Source organism: Esox lucius, chromosome 7, assembly GCF_011004845.1.
Source record: "Esox lucius isolate fEsoLuc1 chromosome 7, fEsoLuc1.pri, whole genome shotgun sequence".
Classification (NCBI taxonomy): Eukaryota; Metazoa; Chordata; class Actinopteri; order Esociformes; family Esocidae; genus Esox; species Esox lucius.
The window spans coordinates 11,418,165-11,438,059 of NC_047575.1; the positions used below are offsets into that span (position 1 = coordinate 11,418,165).

Here is a 19,895-nt window from a genome sequence, read left to right on the forward strand (position 1 = left end):
CACGCACACTCTCTGTTTCTGGACCAACACTGTGGGGCTTCAACGTGAATCACTGTGTTGACCAAACCACTTCCACTCACCTTGCCTTGAAGATGCAGGTTGTTTTGCAAGAACTCTCTCACTTCTTCATCAGTGTCCCTCTGTGAAAACAATTTTGTTCAATATATTTATTTCCTGCATTTATATATTCTATGCTTTTTTTTAATATACAGTCTAATGTGACATGTGGATACAAATGTATATATAATAATTTGCTATTTTGTTTTCATTGATTACTTCTTTTTTTGTCTAAATTGTAATCATCTTCCTATTGAATTTCTTCAGTTGAGTTGGAAAAAGAAGAGTAAATATCCAAGAGAAAAAAGAAACCTATCAGAATTTTTCTATGGGTAGTATCTTGGTAGAAATGATCTAGCTGTGCTAGTAAATTATCTAATGCTCATTGGCTAGGCCCTCAGCCTTTGATTAGAAGGCACCAGCCAATGTCACTGACATTGACTTCAATTAGAGCAGCATTTTGGAATGACAGTTGAATCAACCAATCACAAACTGTCTTGTAATAGGTGGGACAATTGTATGATGCCTCAAGGCCCTCTAGAGGGCTAAGTATACATCACTAATTTAGAGTCAATAGCGAGCCTTATTTTGTTTTCCCACGCTTGTGTCCGCTTGAGCCTAGCTAGCTGGCTAGCTTCTTGCATTGAATGTACATAAGGATGGCCATGGGCCAGCTGTCAGCCCTGGCTTTGATCTCAAACAAAAAACAACTTATTTCGGATTTAAAATCAAACGACAAGCTACATGAATCTGCCATTATCCATTTCATAAATAAGAACAGAATGGACTTAATCGTAATCATAACGGTGAGTGGACTTCTTGTTTTCATGTACAGCTTGTTTTTTGTTGCCATCTCGTTGATATAATTTTGTATACATTGTGTAAAATATTACTTCAACTTTAGATCACTGGTTGTGTGGTAAAAACAAATGTAAGGACGTAGCCATAGGAAGTACTGGGTACAAGACATTAGTTGTGGTGCTTTTTTTTTTTTAATTGTTGCTTGCTGGACATCGAATACATTTCAACTTTTCTCTGACAGAATACTGTCCGTGGTCTTGAAACAATGTGAATAGTGGTGTGGTTGAATTTATTCTGCCACTATTCGAGTGAATGTTTTGGCAAATGTTTCTTTGAAACGACGCAACCATATTTTCTTCTAACGTGGTTCCTGCTATCGATATTTGCAACCGTCGTATAGTCTACATTTACTGCTTCTGTGAGGACCGTTTGACTCTGTCATCAAATAATTGCTTCTCCTACATCTGCAAAAGAAAGGTCTCAAATCATGATCTGTATACAGTGGCATCCAAGTTCTATACGTATGACGTCAGATCTTTTTCGGCTACAGAGGGCCTAGCTTCAATAGTCACGGTTTACCACTGTCACTACGGCAGTCTTTTGGACAACAGAGAGCACACTACCAAAGAGTATCGGATCTTTGCCAGGTTGATGAGCTCCTGGTCAGCGGGAGAGCACATGTTGAGGCCGATGGGGAGCATCTTTTTCAGGGCAGCCACAATAAGTGAGGTCTGCACTGAGTACCGGTCCCCCCGCTTCTTCTTCTTGGTACGCTCCACATCTGAGCCGCCAGCCTGAGAACATAAGCAAGGGGCAGAGGCGTTACGGACGTCTGCTTCATACGTGTGGTTGAAGCCACGACCGACACGCTGGGGAACTCCATCACATATCAATAAACATTGCTTAGCATTGAACCCATGACCGCACTGATTCAATGGCACCACACTTGCGATCACTATCATGTTTCAGTCCTATTCTATCTCTGAGAAAATAATCGTTATGAAAACTGCTATGCAACAATAGAAAATATATGTACCACATATTTTACTTTGCATTCAATAACCCACTATAATCTACATTAGAGATGTGTATTATTCAAATCAGTCACATTATTCCAAGTTTGATACCTGTAATCCAGTGGGACTGGAATGCTTCTCATTTCAATGACATGGTGAGTTGCACTGTCCCCGTACCTGTTTTCTGCCCCATATCCACCATTACCGCCTTCCAATATCAAGTGGACTCCTTTATTAACCCTTCCATCCTGGTCAATTCCTTCACGTTACTATATCCTGTACAGATGCCATACATTAAGTTGAGCTTAATGTTTTCCAGTGGAACTTATCCTGCAGAAACAGGACATTTAAATTTCCTGTTGGATTATACTTAAAGGGGCAATATGTAATATATTTTGCAGTAGTACTAGCATGAAAATAATGACCATCAAGTTAATGTTTTAAGTTAATGATACAAATAATATTTTTCTACATATGTTATCAGAGTGACTGGCGTCTATCAGTTTACAATGACTTGTAATCTCCTTATACTGGCATTAGACACTCAGCAGCAGTACGATTCTTCCCACCCTAACCCACCCTGGACTAGCTGGTGCTAAACCATTAAGTACGATCCTTCCCACCCTAACCCACCCTGGACTAGCTGGTGCTATACCGATCTTGTTCAGTAAGGAAAGACGATGATGACAGTCATGTTATTGTTTAGAGGTAGGATTCGACCACAGAGACCCTTTTTTGTGCTGGCTAAATATGTTTCTTTTGAGCAAAAATATTCTGACAAATGGAAGGAACAAACTTTGAAAGCTTGTTTAAACCTTATATCCACAACAAATGTACCATTCCCGCTGTGCAGGACAAGTCATGGAAAAAGAAGATGCTCAAATTAAGATACGACATCTGTAGTTTTTGTTGCAGGTGGAAAAGCAACAACTGACTGACTATCCAGAATGCACCATAACGATCAGTTCCTCTGAACTGGTAAGAGGAGAGAGTGAACATCATAGTGTATTGAGGAGGACAGGGTGGGGCTGGGGGGGTTTGGCATGGTTGGGGAAGGACAAAGGAATAATGTTAATCTGTGGAACAGAAAACCCGTCAAACTGCACAGACAAAGACATGCTTACAAAACACACATTGCATTCACATGAAAAAAATCATCCAGCATTCAATCTGAGCATCATTTATAGATGACCTATGTTCACGCTGAGTTTACGACTGCTACGTGAAGACTAAACACGTTACGTGGTGTTGGGGGTGCAAAACAGCTTCTTTTGAAAACACACAAAAAAGTTGTTAGCGGCATCATTTGGATGGGAGCAATTCAAACTAAGGTGTTAGCAACGAAGCACGTCACACGGCTGAACCAGAATGTCCATGAGATACCTCCCATTGGCCCTGTGCTCTCCTTCTCCTCTCCTGTCATTATTGTCTGTTGTGGTCCCTCTCTGACACCCCTATATGTGTGTGTGTTTGTGTGTCTGTTCGCCAAGGGAGTGAAGATAAGAGGACCTACAGTAATGACTGCCCCACAGAACAAGAGTGGATGTAAACCCTACAAACAGAGTCCACTAAAGGACCAAGGAATAAGAGAACCTTCAGTAAATCTATTTATTCCTGGTAAAGCAGCTCTCCCCTCCTCAACTTCCCTGTGTGTGTGTTTAAGAGGGTGTGCGTGTATGTGTTTGAAAGAGAGAGATAGGAGTGTGTCAAAGCCACAGAGAACTCCAGGCAGTTTCAGCCACTTCCCCAAAGCAACGCTTCAATGCAAAGAGTGTGTTATGAGTATGGCTAGTTTAGAGGGAGGTGGGTGCCAAGGATTTGGGTGAGATTTTAGAAGGCAGGTTTGATTAAAATAGATTGGGGTGAGGGAAAGTCACATTATAGTGAAGAACGTGCTCAGAGACAGCTCGCTCCATTGACCCGTTGCAGTCCTGTCAAATACATCAGCATCAGGGGTTAAAGAGGGATGGGTTTTGAGTGGCTGAGGGATGTGATCGAAGCTAAGCCGTATGAGGAGTGAAAGTTGAGCACAGAGATGGGGAACCAACAGCATCCCCTTGTGGCTCGACCACAAACTCTCCAGACCAACCAGCCTTCGACAGGAAGGAAAAGACAGGAAGACTCCCACCCAAACTACAATCAACTAGGCGCAAACTCATCGGCGGGGAGATGGCACTCGGCTCCCACCGGCGCATTCGGCAGTCCTGGTGCGGAGCCTAGTGCCATGAGCCCGACTCTAAGGCAGAGTACTTTCATCAATCGCCTGCGGACTCCCCTCCTCACACACTGGCAGGACTCAGGGTGGCTCATTTCCAGCCGCGCCTCTTTGCCCGATGTCCTTGTATCAGCGTGGCGGGCGTCTTTATCAAAGTGTGTGTTGTACTGTGTGTGTAGTACTGTGTCTGTAGACCCCACGCCCCCCCCTTACACAAGGGTGTTTATTTGTGTCTAAGTAGTTCATCAGTGCAACTTCTTATGAAAGATTAAGCGCAGATGTCTGATCTGACTGTACACTGCCGTCTAGATTCGGACACGGGCCCGCTAATCGTGTCCGCAACGTCGACGAGGTAACTGGATCAGAAACGTGTCAGTGAAGCCTGTAGGACGAATGCAGGCCGACTGTCCCGCGTTCCATTTCTGTGTCAGGGTACGGATATAAACAGGAGAAATTCTGGACCTAGTTCCTTCCCGTCAGAGTTGCAGCGGCACGTAGCTAGTCACCGAGCGGACAAGCGCAGCTGCGTCTCCATCCGAACTATCGGACTGTGTGTGTGTGCGCCTGTTGTACTGGAACATGCAGGACGTGTGTCAGCGGGCGGCATCCTGGCGTGCCAGTGTGTCGGAGGGGTTGATGAAAAGCCCCCCAAAGTGAGGTGCCATGCGGTCAGCACAGCGGTCGTGCAGGAACAAAAGTCTAACCTCGGAGTCGCTGCCCTAGAAAAGCCAGCGTCAACACAAAGAAAGAGGACAAGGGGACAGTCAAAGAGAAAACACTGTTAACACACCTGCTGCTGCTACAGTACTCCTTCTCAGTACACTCTACGGTCTCTTCTGTCAGGCTTCACATGGAGGGGCAGGGACCGGATGTCACACAAAAACAGGCCTAAAATGCTATTTAAATGATTTTACAAAATAAGCTATTTTTGGTTTGTTTTCTAACATACTTTACCTGCTCAAAGATGCTGTAGAGAAAATACCTGTGCCTTTTCTGTTGGGTTATTGACAGTGAAAACACAATATTGTGAAGCTAACAAGATGTTTTATGCTATGCGGATATCAAGTAGACAATTTATTTCTTAAATATCCAGCAAAAAAGTTATAGTTAACATGGCTGAGTGGACAATATATATATATATATATATATATATATATATATATATATATATATATATATATATTTATTAAACGAGAAACTATCCAGAATGTGAGACAAATGGTTAGATTCCTGCAGTGGTTTTAACTATGGCACATTATTCATGATATTTTAGAAATGCCGTCTTCTAAAATCTACTGGCAGAAGTCTATAATGGCAGAAGTCTATAATGGCAGAAGTCTATAATGGCAGAAGTCTATAATGGCAGAAGTCTATAATGGCAGAAGTCTATAATGGCAGAACAGTGCTGAAGGTGACTGAAGGATGAAGGGTTCCACCACGGGGGTGTCAGCTCACCTTGCTCATCTTGCTCTTACTGTCAGCAGTGAGGAAAGACATGTTATTTATCTCATTCATCACCACAAAGTTCTGCTCCTCACGTTTGAAGTTCTGTGAAGACACAAGGGAGAGAAAGAAAAGAGGTTTTATACAGAGCCTTTCTACTGACTGAGGAATTCAAACTGTTTAACATATTAGGGGGGACACTCACCTCGTCCACCACCAATGTGTACCACCCACCTGGGTGAGGCAGGGCAGGTATTTGTGCCAGAACACTGACCACACATCAGCAATGAACCAGAGATGTGAGGAGTGAGATATATATATATACACTCACACACACACACACACACACACACACACCCACACAGTGGGGAGAACAAGTATTTGATACACTGCCGTTATTGCATGTTTTCCCACTTACAAAGCATGTAAGACCATACAGACCTTTTCCAGATTGTTCAGGTTTTAGGGCTGTCGGGCTCCCTCCAAAGATTTTCTATTGGGCTCAGGTCTGGAGACTGGCTAGGCCACTCCAGTACTTTGAGATGTTTCTTACGGAGCCACTCCTTATTTGCCCTGGCTGTGTTTCTCGGGTCGTTGTAATGCTGGAAGACCCAGCCACGACCCATCTTCAATGCTCTTACTGAGGGAAGGAGGTTGTTGGCCAAGATCTCGTGAAACATGGCCCCATCCATCCTCCCCTCAATACAGTGCAGTCGTCCTGTCCCCTTTGCAGAAAAGCATTCCCAAAGAATGACGTTTCCACCTCCATGCTTCACAGTTGGGATGGTGTTCTTGGGGTTGTACTCATCCTTCTTCTTCCTCCAAACACGGCGTGTGGAGTTTAGACCAAAAAGCTCTATTTTTGTCTCATCAGACCACATGACCTTCTCCCATTCCTCCTCTGGATCATCCAGATGGTCATTGGCAAACTTCAGATGGGCCTGGACACGCGATGGCTTGAGCAGGGGGACCTTGCGTGCGCTGCAGGATTTTAATCCATGACGGCGTAGTGTGTTACTAATGTTTTTTTTTAGACTGTGGTCCCAGCTCTCTTCTGGTCATTGACCAGGTCCTGCCGTGTAGTTCTGGGCTGATCCCTCACCTTCCTCATGATCATTGATGCCCCACGAGGTGAGATCATGCATGGAGCCCCAGACCGAGGGAGATTGACCGTCATCTTGAACTTCTTCCATTTTCTAATAATTGCACCAACAGTTGTTGCCTTCTCACCAAGCTGCTTGCCTATTGCCCTGTAGCCCATCCCAGCCTTGTGCAGGTCTACAATTGTATCCCTGATGTTCTGACACAGCTCTCTGGTCTTGGCCATTGTGGAGAGGTTGGAGTCGGTTTGATTGAGTGTGTGGACAGGTGTCTTTTATACAGGTAATGAGTTCAAACAGGTGCAGTTAATAATGAGTGGAGAACAGGAGGGCTTCTTAAAGAAAAACTAACAGGTCTGTGAGAGCCGGAATTCTTACTGGTTGGTAGGTGATCAAATACTTATGTCATGCAATAAAATTATTTAAAAATCATACAATGTGATTTTCTGGATTTTTGTTTTAGATTCCGTCTCTGACAGTTCAGGTGTACCTATGATAAAAATTACAGATTACCTCTACATGCTTTGTAAGTAGGAAAACCTGCAAAATTGGCAGGGTATCAAATACTTGTTCTCCCCACTGTGTATGTGTGTATGTGTGTGTGTGTGCATATATATATCTCTTCAGTGACAACACTGAAGAAATGACCCTTTGCTACAATGTAAAGTAGTGAGTGTACAGCTTGTAGAACAGTGTACATTTGCTGACCCCTCAAAATAACACAACACACAGCCATTAATGTCTAAACCCCTGGCAACAAAAGTGAGTACACCCAATTAGGACATTTTCCCTCCCGGTGTCATGTGACTCATTAGTGTTACAAGGTCTCAGGTGTGAATGGGGAGCAGGTTTGTAAAATTTGGTGTGTTCTGTACTTCTGTCTACAATATATACACAGACTTTGATGAACCACTTGGGAGCCCAGTGTGATCTTTTTTGGAAGTTCACAGAGGGTTAGGACACCCATTTTATCTCTCATCCAAAAGACAGAAACCTACACAGGGCAATATCCCCATTAGTGTAGAGAAAAATGTGCCCTCAAGCACCACTTCCAGCAGCATCCAATCTACCAACAAAGGTCGACATCACTTAGCTTCGAATGCAGGCCACCAGTGGAGATTAAAGAGGCGTCATGAGAGTCCCCTTTCAAGGACTGACACTCACATGGGATTTGGACCAGAAGATGAACACCTCTCCGACCATTCTGAAGAGCTCCTCGGCATCTGGGTCTGGGCATGTCAACCACCTCGCCCTGCAAATGGAGCACATCTCTATAGGGTTCTAGCAATCAGGAGACTGCTGGTACTGAAACCAACATGTGGATGAAGGACTGTACTGTATGTATACAGCAGCCAACTGGCTCCAAAAAGGGTTCAACTTCCAAGAAATAAACAACACTACCAGACACTAATCGTACTGTACCGGTTGTTGTCCACATAGCGGATGAGGAGAGGGTACAGGGCGTACAGGTCCCTGCAGAGCACGGCAAACTCATCCCTGATGGTTCCCTCCTCCTCGTCCCCCTCTGCCTTCCCCTCCATACGCAGGTGGTCCTCCTCCGCCACCACCTTTCCAGTCCTCTTCTTCAACTTCTCCATGGTGGGGATGAAATGGGACTTGAGCATCTCAGGCTTGGCCCTGCTCACAATAGGCTGGGAGAACACTAAACCCCAAAGGAGTGGTGAGAGTGTTGGCAACAAAAAACACGGAGATTATATATGTAGAGAATGACAAGTGTGCAAAGCTGTCTTCAAGGGTGGCTACTTAGAAGTAGTAACTGAAAATATTTTCCACACACACACACATTTTTATCTGTTGAACACTTATTTGGTTACTAGAGGATTCAATGTTATTTCTTAGTTTTGATGTCTTCACATTATTCTACAATGTGGAAAATAGTAAAACTAAGGAAATACCCTTGAATGAAAAAACTAACTTTTGACTGTTACTATACACCGATCAGCCATAACATTATGACCACCTGCCTAATATTATGTAGGTCCCCTTTTGTCTCCACAACAGCCCTGACCCGTCGAGACATGGACTCCATGGTATCTGTCACATCACCAAGACGTTAGCAGTCCTGTAAGTTGCGAGGTGGGGCCTCCATGGATCAGAATTGTTTGTCTAGCACATCCCACAGATGCTCAATTGGATTGAGATCTGGTGGAATTTGGAGGTCAATTCAACACCTTGGACTCGTTGTTGTGTTCCTCAAACCATTCCTGAAAGAGGCCAATGCCATCAAGGAATACTGTTGCCATGAAAAAGTGCATATGGTCTGCAAAAATGCTCAGGTAGGTGAAACATGTCAAAGTAACATCCACATGAATGACAGAACACAAGATTTCCCAGCAGAACATTGCCCAAAGCATCACACTGCCTCCGCTGGCTTGCCTCCTTCCCATAGTGCATCTTGGTGCCATGTGTTCTCCAGGTAAACGACACACGCACAACCGGCCATACACGTGATGTGAAAGGAAACGTGATCAGGCCACCTTCTTCCATTGTTCCGTGGTCCAGTTCTGATGCTCATGTGCCCATTGTAGGAGCTTTCAGCAGTAGACAGGGGTCAGCATGGGCACCCTGACTGGTCTGCAGCTACGCAGCCCCGTATGCAACATACTTCGAAGCACTGTGTGTTCTGACACCTTTCTATCAGTACCAGCATTACCTTTTTCAGTAGTTTGAGCTACAGTAGCTCATCTGTTGTATCGGACCACACGGGCCAGCCTTCGCTCCTCACGTACATTAATGAGCATTGGCCGCCCATGACCCTGTCGCCGGTTCACCACTTTTCCTTCCTTGGACCACCTTTGATAGGTACTGACCACTGCAGACCGGGAACCAGAGGTGTTTTTTTCAGGACTTGTGACTTGCTTGATTAAAGTATGAAAATGACTTGACTTGACTTTGACTTGAGAACAAGTTACTTGAGACTTGACTTGAAGTGGAAGACTCGACAATGACTTCAACTTATAATAAACAAACAGCAATACAATTATTTATGTTGTGACATCAGCACCACTAATCAGCGTATGTGTCTTTAACGCTGCACAATTCAAACCGCGCCAAACATGGCAGACAGTAACGTTAGTCGAGCTCCACAAATAGTATCGTTTGGATACAAGAACTTTGAACTGGACCGTGTGAATACAAAAAGATTTGCCAGATGCAAAATATGCAACAACGTCAAATTTCATTCGTCATTTTAAGAACCACAAGGGAAGGTAAGAAAGTAATCTCTTTATATTCAGTTTCACTAAGATCTATAACGATTAAGTTACTAATGTAATGAATTAATCTTTTGTTTGTCATAATTTGGTCTTGGTTGCATATTATGTGTTTTTTTTTCTTCTTGTTAGAAATGTGACCATTATCATTACTGAATATGTCTGGTAAATAGATGTAAGGCCATTTGACTATAACAGTGGCATAGCCTGAATTTTAATGTTGATGGGCATCTTAAAATGAGCGGGCATGTTTATTATTACACGTAGGCTATAATGTCTGTATTAAATGTGCGCATTATACACCCCACAAGGACTGTAATTTTGGCGATGCACCGACCCAGTGGTCTAGTAATCCCTATTTGGCCCTTGTCAAAGTCGCTCAGATCCTTACGCTTGCCCATTTTTCCTACTTCTAACACATCAACTTTGAGGACAGAGTGTTCACTTGCTGCCTAATATATCCCACCCACTGACTGGTGCCATGATAATGAATGTATCAGTGTTATTCACTTTACCTGTCAGTGGTCATAATGTTATGGCTGATTGGTGTATATACTTATGTGGCATTATGTGAGGCCTCACCAGCCAGCCTCTTCATCCATGAGGCTTCGTCGATTCCCAGGTTGTTGACCACGATCTTCATGATGCTCCCCAGCAGCTGGTTGAGGTGATCCGAGGTGACCTCAGTACACAGACAGCCTTCCAGCTCGGCGAAGTTCTCCAATCCTCTCTCCCACCAGCGGGGCAGGTAGTTACAAAGCATGGGAAGAGTGATCTCAATCACATGGGGCATCTCTGTGTAACGGGCCCCGGACTCTGCCAAGTCCCCAATCTCTTTCAACAGGACATCTAGCTCCGGGATGTCCGGGCATAACTCCTGGACCTCGTTAGGCAGACCCAAAACTAAAGGAATCAAGACAGAGACAGAGAGAGAGAGAGATGGGTCAGATAGGGAGGGACAGATAGGGACAGAGAGAGAGAGGGAGACAGAGAGAGAGAGGGACAGAGAGAGAAGGTTTGAACTAAGCGAACAGACTGTTCAGAACCTTAGTAGAAGTTATGAACAGAGAAGTCCCAGGAGACCAACACTCACTGGCTCTTTCTCTGGGGGTCTTGGTGGTGTAGACAGAGAAGGCGTTGTATTCATTGAGATGAGGTTCCAGGTAGGCCACAGGCATAGCAGCCGCCAGATGGGCCAGACACTCTCCGAGTGCTGGTCTCTGTCTAGAGGAGGGGAGACAAGGCCTGTCAAACTCACAGACAAGCAGGTTGGTATTCCTGTTCTGGAGAGAGAACCGGACACCAGAACCTGACCGACTCACCTTTCCACATGAGGGTTCTTGACCGTGCCCAGGGAGTAGATGCTGCACATGATGCGGTAACATGACATCTGGAGATCATCCACTGGCCAAGACCAAACATGCAGGAAACAAAGTCAACAATACGTACATTTTCAAGGCTGGAATTAACCCAGGAATGGTTGAAGGGAGCATGTCTGTGTTTGTGGAAAACACAGTCATAGTTGTCACAGCGTATGCTGTATCATTTGGTAATGGCTTCTACAACCTGCAACTGAATCCTGGCCTAAGTAAACTTCAGTGATGTGTCATCACATAAATGCTTTGAGGATATATGCACCTCCCATGAGTGGCTATGTTTAAGAGCTTCTGCTATAAAATAAGACTCACAAATGACATCATCTCCAAACTGGTGCTGAGAGATGTGGTCAAACAGGGAGGTGAGGACGGGAAGCAGAGCGATGGTGGTGTAGTTGATGTTCTGGGACACGCCCTTCACCTGCTGTTGGTAGTCAGTGCATGAAGACATGATGAACAAGACATTTCAGTTGGAGAATATCAACCCTATCCAACACGATCCCATAGACACTTCTCATACCTGGTTGCCTTTAGACACCTTCCCCAGTTTCAGGTTCTCCACCATCTTTTCTATATCATCAGCGGCACCCTCAAAGAACGAGCGGAGCCCTGCCTTCACAATCTCAGGCCCAGATTTCATCACTGTCCTGAGAAATATGGAGATGCGAGTACTGTAAAACAACATCTGAAAAGACTATTTGGGTCCAATAACTTTGAGTAAGATTTGTGTAGTGAGCACGTTTCATACAAGAACAGATTACCTCGCATCAAGAGACCGGGCCAGGATGTGAAGGCAGTTGACAATAGCGGTGGCGTCATTTCCTAAACAGGTGGGACAAAGTCACTTAGTTACAAAGACAGGCAGCAATCTTTCAGATTTACAAATCCAGACAGTAACCTTTTTTCCTAAGTAATTTAAATGATGTTAACTCAATGAGAATGTGAGGGAGAGAAAGCAATGGAAAGAAGGCAATTACAAACTCAAGTGTAGGAACTGAAACTGTTTTTACAAAGTTAGAAACAGGGCAAGACTAAAGAAGACAAAAGTAAATCCTCAGGACAGAGCACATGTCTTACCAAAGAGAGAAACTCTGTGTCTCACCAGAGCAGCCATTTTACAGAAGATACTACAGAATGAAGGAAAGCCAATAGAAAAGAGAAGGAATTGCAGAGAAAGGTAATGAATGTTGAGAATAAAGATAAAAGCAGAAATTACAGAACAGGCTCAATACGACAGACTTGAAAAGATGAGTAGAGCTAAAGCCATCCCACTAAATTGAAGTGTAAGAATGTAGAAGCAACACAACAATGTGTGGGACCAGGTTACCTGGCAATCATCTCTTTCTCTTTGTTAGAGGAATGTCCTCCACTGCCCAGGACTTTCGCTGGCGTGGACAGGAAATACAGACAGTGGTTTTTGAAGTATTGGTTGATCAGAGGCATCAGGATCTGAGACAAACACAGTTCCTCAATATCACATCACCCTTCTTGTTCCCCCACAGTAGACATGAAGTTAAAGTTGAACATAAAAGTATCTCATCTCTAGATGGTGCTGTTACATCAAGATTCTGCTCTCACCTTGGCAAAGAATTTGATCTCCTGCTCATGAGGTGACTTCTCCACGCGGCCACTACTCACCACAGCCTCTGAAAACCATGAAAGATATGTTGAAGTGCTGTTGAGACGGTAAATATCAACATTGACTCATTCGTTGGTTATCCTCCATCATCCCATTGCCCACTTTACCAAGATGAGCTATGAATTCCTGGGCGATCTCCATCCACTTCAACAGCTTCTGCAGGAAACCATATGCAAAGCGCTTCTCGATAGACGAGATGTCTGACTCCATGTCTTTCAACCCCCTGGAGGAAGCATAAAAAACAATCATGACTCATGGAATTTTATTGAATCAGTTGGCTCCTCAATACGATTGAACGTCAATGATTTCCCTTTACCTAGTGACCGCAAATCCATTGAGTTGAAGGAATTTGAGAAGCTCGTAAGCCTTTTCTCGGTCCCTCGCTTTTTCCTTGGCTGTCAGGGTGTCATACGGTACCAGCAACGGGTGGGAGCCTCCTCCTGCACGGTAAAAAGAACAACACACAAGGCGTCATCTACATTTTACAGAAAGAAAAGGCTGGCAATTTTATCCTCCCTTTGTTTTGGGAAAGGAGTGACCTCTCACCTTTAGACTGTAGCTCCATCTTCTTCTTGCGACCCCAGGTGTTGTGATAGTTCTCTGCAAGCTGTTCTGCCATGGACTGAAAGATGACAATGTTATGAAATGGCATTACAAAATAAGAATAAAGTCATTGAGATTGCAAAGCAATTTGGATGGATGGTCTGCACTTTAGTGTCATAATACCTGCAGCTCTCTTGACAGTGCCATGTGAGATATTTCAATGGGTTGGGGGCTGTAACCATGGCTGGGGTCATAGGTTGCCTGAAATGCACATAATTTATATTCCTAAGCATTCAGTCACTGATGTTATTGATTGTCTGATCTGAAAGAAGTTTTTCCACAGAGATCCTTTTAAATCCTGAGATATAATTGAATGGGCTACACAATTCTTTCTTGCTTCGTACCTGTGCAGTCTGGGAGATCTTTCGAGCTGCCTTCTTCAGCTCATTCTTTGCCTCATCTCCTTCCCTGGTTTGATCCAGAGTCCACTCCCACGCAATCATGGCCTTCATGGACTCTTTGATGGGCCAGCGGTAGATCTCTTTGTCCTGGAACAGTCAAGATCATTTCTTTACCAAGGACATCAAAGAGAAGCACTGGTTAAGATCTGTTCTAGGTCCAGTGGTATAAGCTACTTCCTCCTTTGTAAACAGCTGCAGCATGGGTTCAATGCTAGTCTACGAAAATATAAAAATGACAAAATATAAATCTGTAATATATAAAAGGTGAAGTAAGATCCAGTTACCTTCTCTGAGAATGTTTTGTATGGTCTGAGCATTGGGTGGGTTTTGGAATCTTCATCCAGATTCTCCCCATATGTCCAGTTATTCTGGATCTAAAGGTAAAAACAGATATACAGCAAATTCTGAGTTAAACAGAACATTTTCTAATGGATTTGAATAAAGAAACTGTAGCTCTTTAACTGACCTTTTCAAAAGCCCACTTATCATGTGTGTACTCAGCATATTTGTTGATGAAGCCATCCAGTCTCTCAGGAATAATAGTACTACAACATAAAATACAGCAGACTTTAGCACATCAGAGTCAACTTACAACACTATAGCTAAAAGCAGAGGTAATCGGGTAACTTTGAGGAGAATATGAACACTATCCAATGACACTTTCTTCTCTAGAATGTTTAAGTATTATCGCAAACCCTCCTTCCTGTCCTCACTTTGTGGTCTCCACTGGCTTGGGATCAAAGTTTCCCTCTGCATCCACTGAGGCTTTCTTCTCAGTTTTGGATGAGTAGCTGGCATCTACATAATCTGGAGGGATGGCACCAGCGATGGCACATATACATGGCATGGAAATTTTGAACAGCTCCGCATCAAATTTCTGAAACCACAACCAGAGGACATAGTGAAATAACAATGTTTCTTCAGTGGTCTACTAACATTTTGTAATTGGAGCCTCACGTTTCCTGGTATTAAATGTTTCCATACATCTGATTGATGTGTGACAGTCTAACCTTATGGGCCAGGGACTCAAAGATGCCCCAGAAGAGCTTTCGGGTGAGATGAAGCTCCTCCTCTGATGACACTCCGAAGTTGCCCCAGCCATTAGGGAGGCAGTAATACTTCCAACAACGCTCATAGTGATTGGTCAAAAGCTGCATTCAACAGAAGAACATTAAAAATCATTAACCTCTTGATATGTACATACATTTTGAAATGGCTGTCTTGATTTCGTTTGATAAAGAGGTTTGATGAACAGTTGAGTCGTGTCCTTACCTTGAGCGGCATTTTGGCATATTCATTCAGAATTGGTACATCAAATACCAGCCTTCTCAAAAGGTGTTGTAACATAGATGGCCGCAGATGCCTATACAAGATGCATTAAGCAAATACATAAGCAAATGCATTTATCGACCATGATTAAACCAATTCCCAAAAAGGTGATTTAGAGAAGAGAACATCCTGTGTCCTGGACATATTAGCATTAACTTACAGATGGGACCAAGAAATGATACCACTCATAGGATACTACAGACCTTGGAGACCATCTTGTGTTATGGGGGTAACCCATGCCAGGGTAAAAGTTCCAACTCACTTGCACAAAGCCATGAGACACTCCTCTATGACGTCCCTCTGGGCCTTGGTGAAGGCTCGTCCACGGGACAGCCGGTAGATGGTGTGCAGCATGGAGTCAATCATGATGGCCCGGTGATCAGTGCCGGCGAACAGGTAGGCACACTTGGTGATGAGGGGCAGCACGGCCTGGGAGAGATAGCGGTTCAGAGCCAGCGCCATCTCTGTGGTGCTGAAAGCCACCTAGTGGGGATAGAGACATTTAAACTGTCATTTTCTGTGTTCAAAAGACCACAAGCTAGCTATTCAGGATAAACCTCATATAATGCACTGTATATGATTAAGGAAGTGGGGGGATGCTGACTTACCGTGTCCAGAGAAGCAGCTGCCCTCATGTCAGGCAGGAAGCCCACCTCTAGCACATGAAGCAAGAAGTCCTGGTTGTCTATGCCATACACTCTGTCAAGGAACAACACCATGGGAGCCTTGTGGTCCGGCACAAAACTGGAGGACATCTTGGGTTCAATGACGCTGTTATCTAGATATCATACAAAGGGACATTATGAAGGAGATTAATGGCAGGACTTGAATAAATCAATTATTTTTCATAATTAGACATATATATAAAGGAATATAAAGCGTAAGGATCAAGACAAATTGAAAATATTTCATTGTAATCAGAAAGATGAGAAAGAACTGAATAGATTTAATAAAAAATAAAAAGAGTTGAACTTCTGGTTCACCCTTTCCGAAGTCTGGTATTTGGAGAGGCAGGCTGATGACTCCCACCAGGTCCTCTATGGGCACCAGGGATCTCAGGATGGCCCTGATCCTTAGAGCCTCGCCCTTACCAGCCTGGATCAACTGGGGGGAGGGACACCAATAGCAACGTTTCAGGCTGAAGCCGCTAGCTGGTGCCATTGCATAAGACTTGCCTTCATCACAAAGTTTTTTCTGTGCTACTACTCACATGCATCTCTGGCGCACAGCGTCCCAGCAAGTCAATGAGAGCCGAGTAGAAAGACATAATGGCATTCCCCAGGTGAACCTTGTTCTCCTCATGCTGCTCCTCCCCACCAGGGAACCTTCCAGAAGAAAGGATCAAATGTGAACCAGAACACGTTCTGATCAATTACACGGATAAATGTTAACTTAGCGGTCCCTCATCGGTTCGGCTCTTACATGCCGGGGAAGCGTCTGTCTTTCTTGACGGTGGGTCCGTCCCTGGCGGGATCCTCAGAGATCTTGATGGCCTCCTCTATAGCAGCCAGCAGGCCGTTCCCACCCTCTCCTCGCAGGGCCGGGCCGAAACACTCCGGCCGACGGATCAGCAGACGTACAACCACGTTGGCGTTCTCCTCTACGCTCTCTCCTGCGAGGGACAGCGAGCCGAGCCACACTCAACAATGAGACAAAAAGATTCACAAAGACAGTACATCAAGTGTATTGTCTTCCTATACACAAAGTCAACTAGTACAGACCATTGACAAAGACAGCGAAGCGGAGGAAGTCCAGGTATTTCTCCCCTCCACAGGGGTTCCAGCCAATATCGGGGTAACCCTTTGCCAGGAGCTGGGGACAGCTCTGGAGCCCGCAGCCTGCCAGATATGTCACCACCTAGGAGGAGAAACACAAGACGGCAGATACGGGAAAAGAGAGGATGATGACCGATGTACCAAGCTGCTACATCTAGAGAACCTGCATGTGTTTGTCGGGGGTGTGACGACCTTCTCCAGGTCCTGCTCTTGTAGAGCCAGTGCCAGCTCGTTGTTATCAATACAGGAGGCCGCGGCCACGTCCAGAGGGGTGGAGCCACGCATCCCTGAAACGCATCCATGAAATGACCAGTCTCAACACACGAAAAACAATTCTGCTTATGAGGCCTTTTCCCCCTCTTTTATAGAAGAATTCAAACGTCCCTCAAATGTCTCTCACCAAGGCCAATGCCACTGTTCTGAAGCAGGTAGCTGAGGTGGTCAAACATGGAGCGCTGGTTCTGTCGGCTAATGCGACAGAAGTAGCAGAGGAAACGACAGCAGTTGGTAACCATACGAGGAAATCGAATCTCCTGCAGAGGAACACGTGTAGGGTGAATGTACTGTCTCTTGTGTAGCCACAATGACACATCCCAGTTATTAGACGTGCACAGGTGCTATATTAATGAAGTCTTTATGCAGTTCACCTTGGAGTCGCCACCACCCAGCACGTTGACCATCACCTCCATGACAGTTTCGTGCATGCCAAGCGCTCGCATCAGGTTGGGGTGCTGGTAGAACACCTTGTTGCTCATAATGTTTCTGATGGGCAGAAATGACTCACATTGATTCTTGGTTCCTCCAGTTGATTCTCCTTATACATTCATATTAAAACTACAAACCCGATGCTCTGGATCATGAGCCTCTCCTCCTCTGGGCCCATCTGGACGATGAGCAGCGAGCGGATCTGACCCAGGCACTCCAACAGCTCCATGGTGTCCTTAATGGAGATGGCGTTGATGGTGTAGGCCTTGGGCAGTGCCCGGATCAGCTCCCCCAGGCCGTCGTACTGTCTGTGCAGCAGGCTGAACATCAGACGCACCAGCTCTGGGTTCTGGATGAAAGACTCCTGGGCCCAGTGGATCATGGTGTGGGAGATGAGCTCCTGGAGGGTGCCTGGGGCAGAGGGGTTTGGGGGATGGGTCACTGTTTAAAATGTGTCTTTTATTTTATGTTAGTGCAATGCAAGTGATGGCTGAGACCGAATGGATTGATCCATTTTTTTTTTTATTGTTCTCTGGCATTAAAGCTATTGGAGTGGGACTCACTGGGTTCAATCTCTTCCACAGTTTCTGGCTCATCCGCTACCTTCTTCTTACGCAGGTGCCTTAATTTGTCCACCAACCGGAGGAGTCGTCCTTTAAGAGACATGTCCAACTCATCCTCCTCTTCCTCCTCTTCGATATGTACACCTGTCATGATCATAAGGCAGTATATATAAGTGACATCTTTCTGATAATCTCTTTCCTCAAATATACAGTGGATATAAAAAGTCTACACACCCCTGTTAAAATGCCAGGTTCTTGTAATGTGAAAGAATGAGACAAAGGAAAATAATGTCAGAAATGTTTCCATGTTTCTTTTTTTATGTGACTGATAATATGAACAATTCAATTGAATTTCTTCTAAGGGGAAAAATTAAAAATAAAAACCTTACAATAACCTGGTTGCATAAGTCTTATAACTGGGGATGTGGCGGCCTTCAGAATTAACCAATCACATTCAAACTCATGTTAAATAGAAGTCATTACACACCTGCCATCATTTAAAGTGACTCTGATTAATCACAAATAAAGTTCAGCTGTTCATGTAGGATTTTCCTGACATTTTCTTAGTTGCATCTCAGAACAAAAGCCATGGTCTGCAGAGAGCTTCCAAAGCATCAGAGGGATCTCATTGTTGAAAGATATCAGTCAGGAGAAGGGTACAAAATAATTTCCAAAGCATTAGATAAACCATGGAACACAATGAAGACAGTCATCATCAAGTGGAGAAAATATGGCACAACAGAGACATTACCAAGAACTGGACATCCCTCCAAAATTGATGAAAAGACGAGAAGAAAATGGGTCAGGGAAGCTTCCAAGAGGCCTACAGCAACATTAAAGGAACTGCAGGAATTTCTGGCAAGTACTGGCTGTGTGCTACCTGTGACAATCTCCAGTATTCTTCTTATGAATGGGCTATGGGGTAGGGTGGCAAGATGGAAGCCTTTTCTTACAAAGAAAAACATCCAAGTCCGGCTGAAGTTTGCAAAAAACAAACATCAAGTCCACCAAAAGCACACTGGAAAATGTGTTATGGGCTGATGAAACCAAGGTTGAACTTTTTGGCCATAATTCCAAAAGGTATGTTTGGCGCAAAAACAACAATGCACATCACCCAAAGAACACCATACCCACGGTGAAGCATGGTGGTGGCAGTATCATGCTTTGGGGCTGTTTTTCTTCAGCTGGAACCAGGCCTTAGTCAGGGTGGAGGGAATTATTAACAGTTCAAAATACCAGGCAATTTTGGCACAAAACCTTCAGGCATCCATTAGACAGCTGAAGATGAAGTTCACCTTTCAGCACGACAATGACCCAAAGCACACATCCAAATCCACAAAAGCATAGCTTCGCCAGAAGAAGATTAACGTTTTGGAATGGCCCAGCCATAGCCCAGACCTGAATCCAGTTAAACATCTGTGGGGTGATCTGAAGAGGGCTGTGCACAGGAGATGTCCTCGCAATCTGACAGATTTGGAGCGCTTTTGCAAAAAAGAGTGGGCAAATATTGCCACGTCAAGATGTGCCATGCTAATAGACTCCTACTCAAAAAGACTGAGTGCTGTAATAAAATAAAGTATTAGTTTAAGGCTGAGCACACTTATGCAACCAGGTTATTGTGAGGTTTTTTTTCCCCTCA

General features: G+C 44.4%; 1 protein-coding gene across 5 annotated transcripts in view; it reads right to left on the reverse strand.

Annotated features, from left to right (window-relative positions):
- ryr1a (ryanodine receptor 1a (skeletal)) overlaps nt 1–19,895 on the reverse strand; it is a 59,000-nt gene that overhangs the window by 23,215 nt on the left and 15,890 nt on the right. For 4 of the 5 annotated variants that reach the window (XM_020048077.3, XM_020048076.3, XM_020048075.3 and 1 more), the window contains exons 40-75: nt 18,257–18,400; nt 17,831–18,104; nt 17,636–17,750; nt 17,389–17,521; nt 17,181–17,275; nt 16,935–17,070; nt 16,636–16,825; nt 16,424–16,538; nt 16,197–16,317; nt 15,822–15,991; nt 15,476–15,696; nt 15,157–15,247; nt 14,895–15,035; nt 14,598–14,761; nt 14,351–14,429; nt 14,169–14,258; nt 13,828–13,971; nt 13,607–13,684; nt 13,427–13,502; nt 13,197–13,320; nt 12,988–13,103; nt 12,820–12,887; nt 12,569–12,690; nt 12,319–12,368; nt 12,003–12,063; nt 11,762–11,888; nt 11,554–11,665; nt 11,188–11,269; nt 10,959–11,089; nt 10,448–10,768; nt 8,055–8,295; nt 7,797–7,884; nt 5,545–5,637; nt 4,794–4,808; nt 1,482–1,652; nt 81–140 (exon numbers count right to left, since the gene is read on the reverse strand). In XM_020048077.3, coding sequence (XP_019903636.3) covers nt 81–140; nt 1,482–1,652; nt 4,794–4,808; nt 5,545–5,637; nt 7,797–7,884; nt 8,055–8,295; nt 10,448–10,768; nt 10,959–11,089; nt 11,188–11,269; nt 11,554–11,665; nt 11,762–11,888; nt 12,003–12,063; nt 12,319–12,368; nt 12,569–12,690; nt 12,820–12,887; nt 12,988–13,103; nt 13,197–13,320; nt 13,427–13,502; nt 13,607–13,684; nt 13,828–13,971; nt 14,169–14,258; nt 14,351–14,429; nt 14,598–14,761; nt 14,895–15,035; nt 15,157–15,247; nt 15,476–15,696; nt 15,822–15,991; nt 16,197–16,317; nt 16,424–16,538; nt 16,636–16,825; nt 16,935–17,070; nt 17,181–17,275; nt 17,389–17,521; nt 17,636–17,750; nt 17,831–18,104; nt 18,257–18,400 — 4,559 coding nt within the window. The remainder of the gene's footprint in view (nt 1–80; nt 141–1,481; nt 1,653–4,793; nt 4,809–5,544; nt 5,638–7,796; nt 7,885–8,054; nt 8,296–10,447; nt 10,769–10,958; nt 11,090–11,187; nt 11,270–11,553; nt 11,666–11,761; nt 11,889–12,002; nt 12,064–12,318; nt 12,369–12,568; nt 12,691–12,819; nt 12,888–12,987; nt 13,104–13,196; nt 13,321–13,426; nt 13,503–13,606; nt 13,685–13,827; nt 13,972–14,168; nt 14,259–14,350; nt 14,430–14,597; nt 14,762–14,894; nt 15,036–15,156; nt 15,248–15,475; nt 15,697–15,821; nt 15,992–16,196; nt 16,318–16,423; nt 16,539–16,635; nt 16,826–16,934; nt 17,071–17,180; nt 17,276–17,388; nt 17,522–17,635; nt 17,751–17,830; nt 18,105–18,256; nt 18,401–19,895) is intronic. The other variant, XM_020048078.3, reaches the window with a different exon arrangement.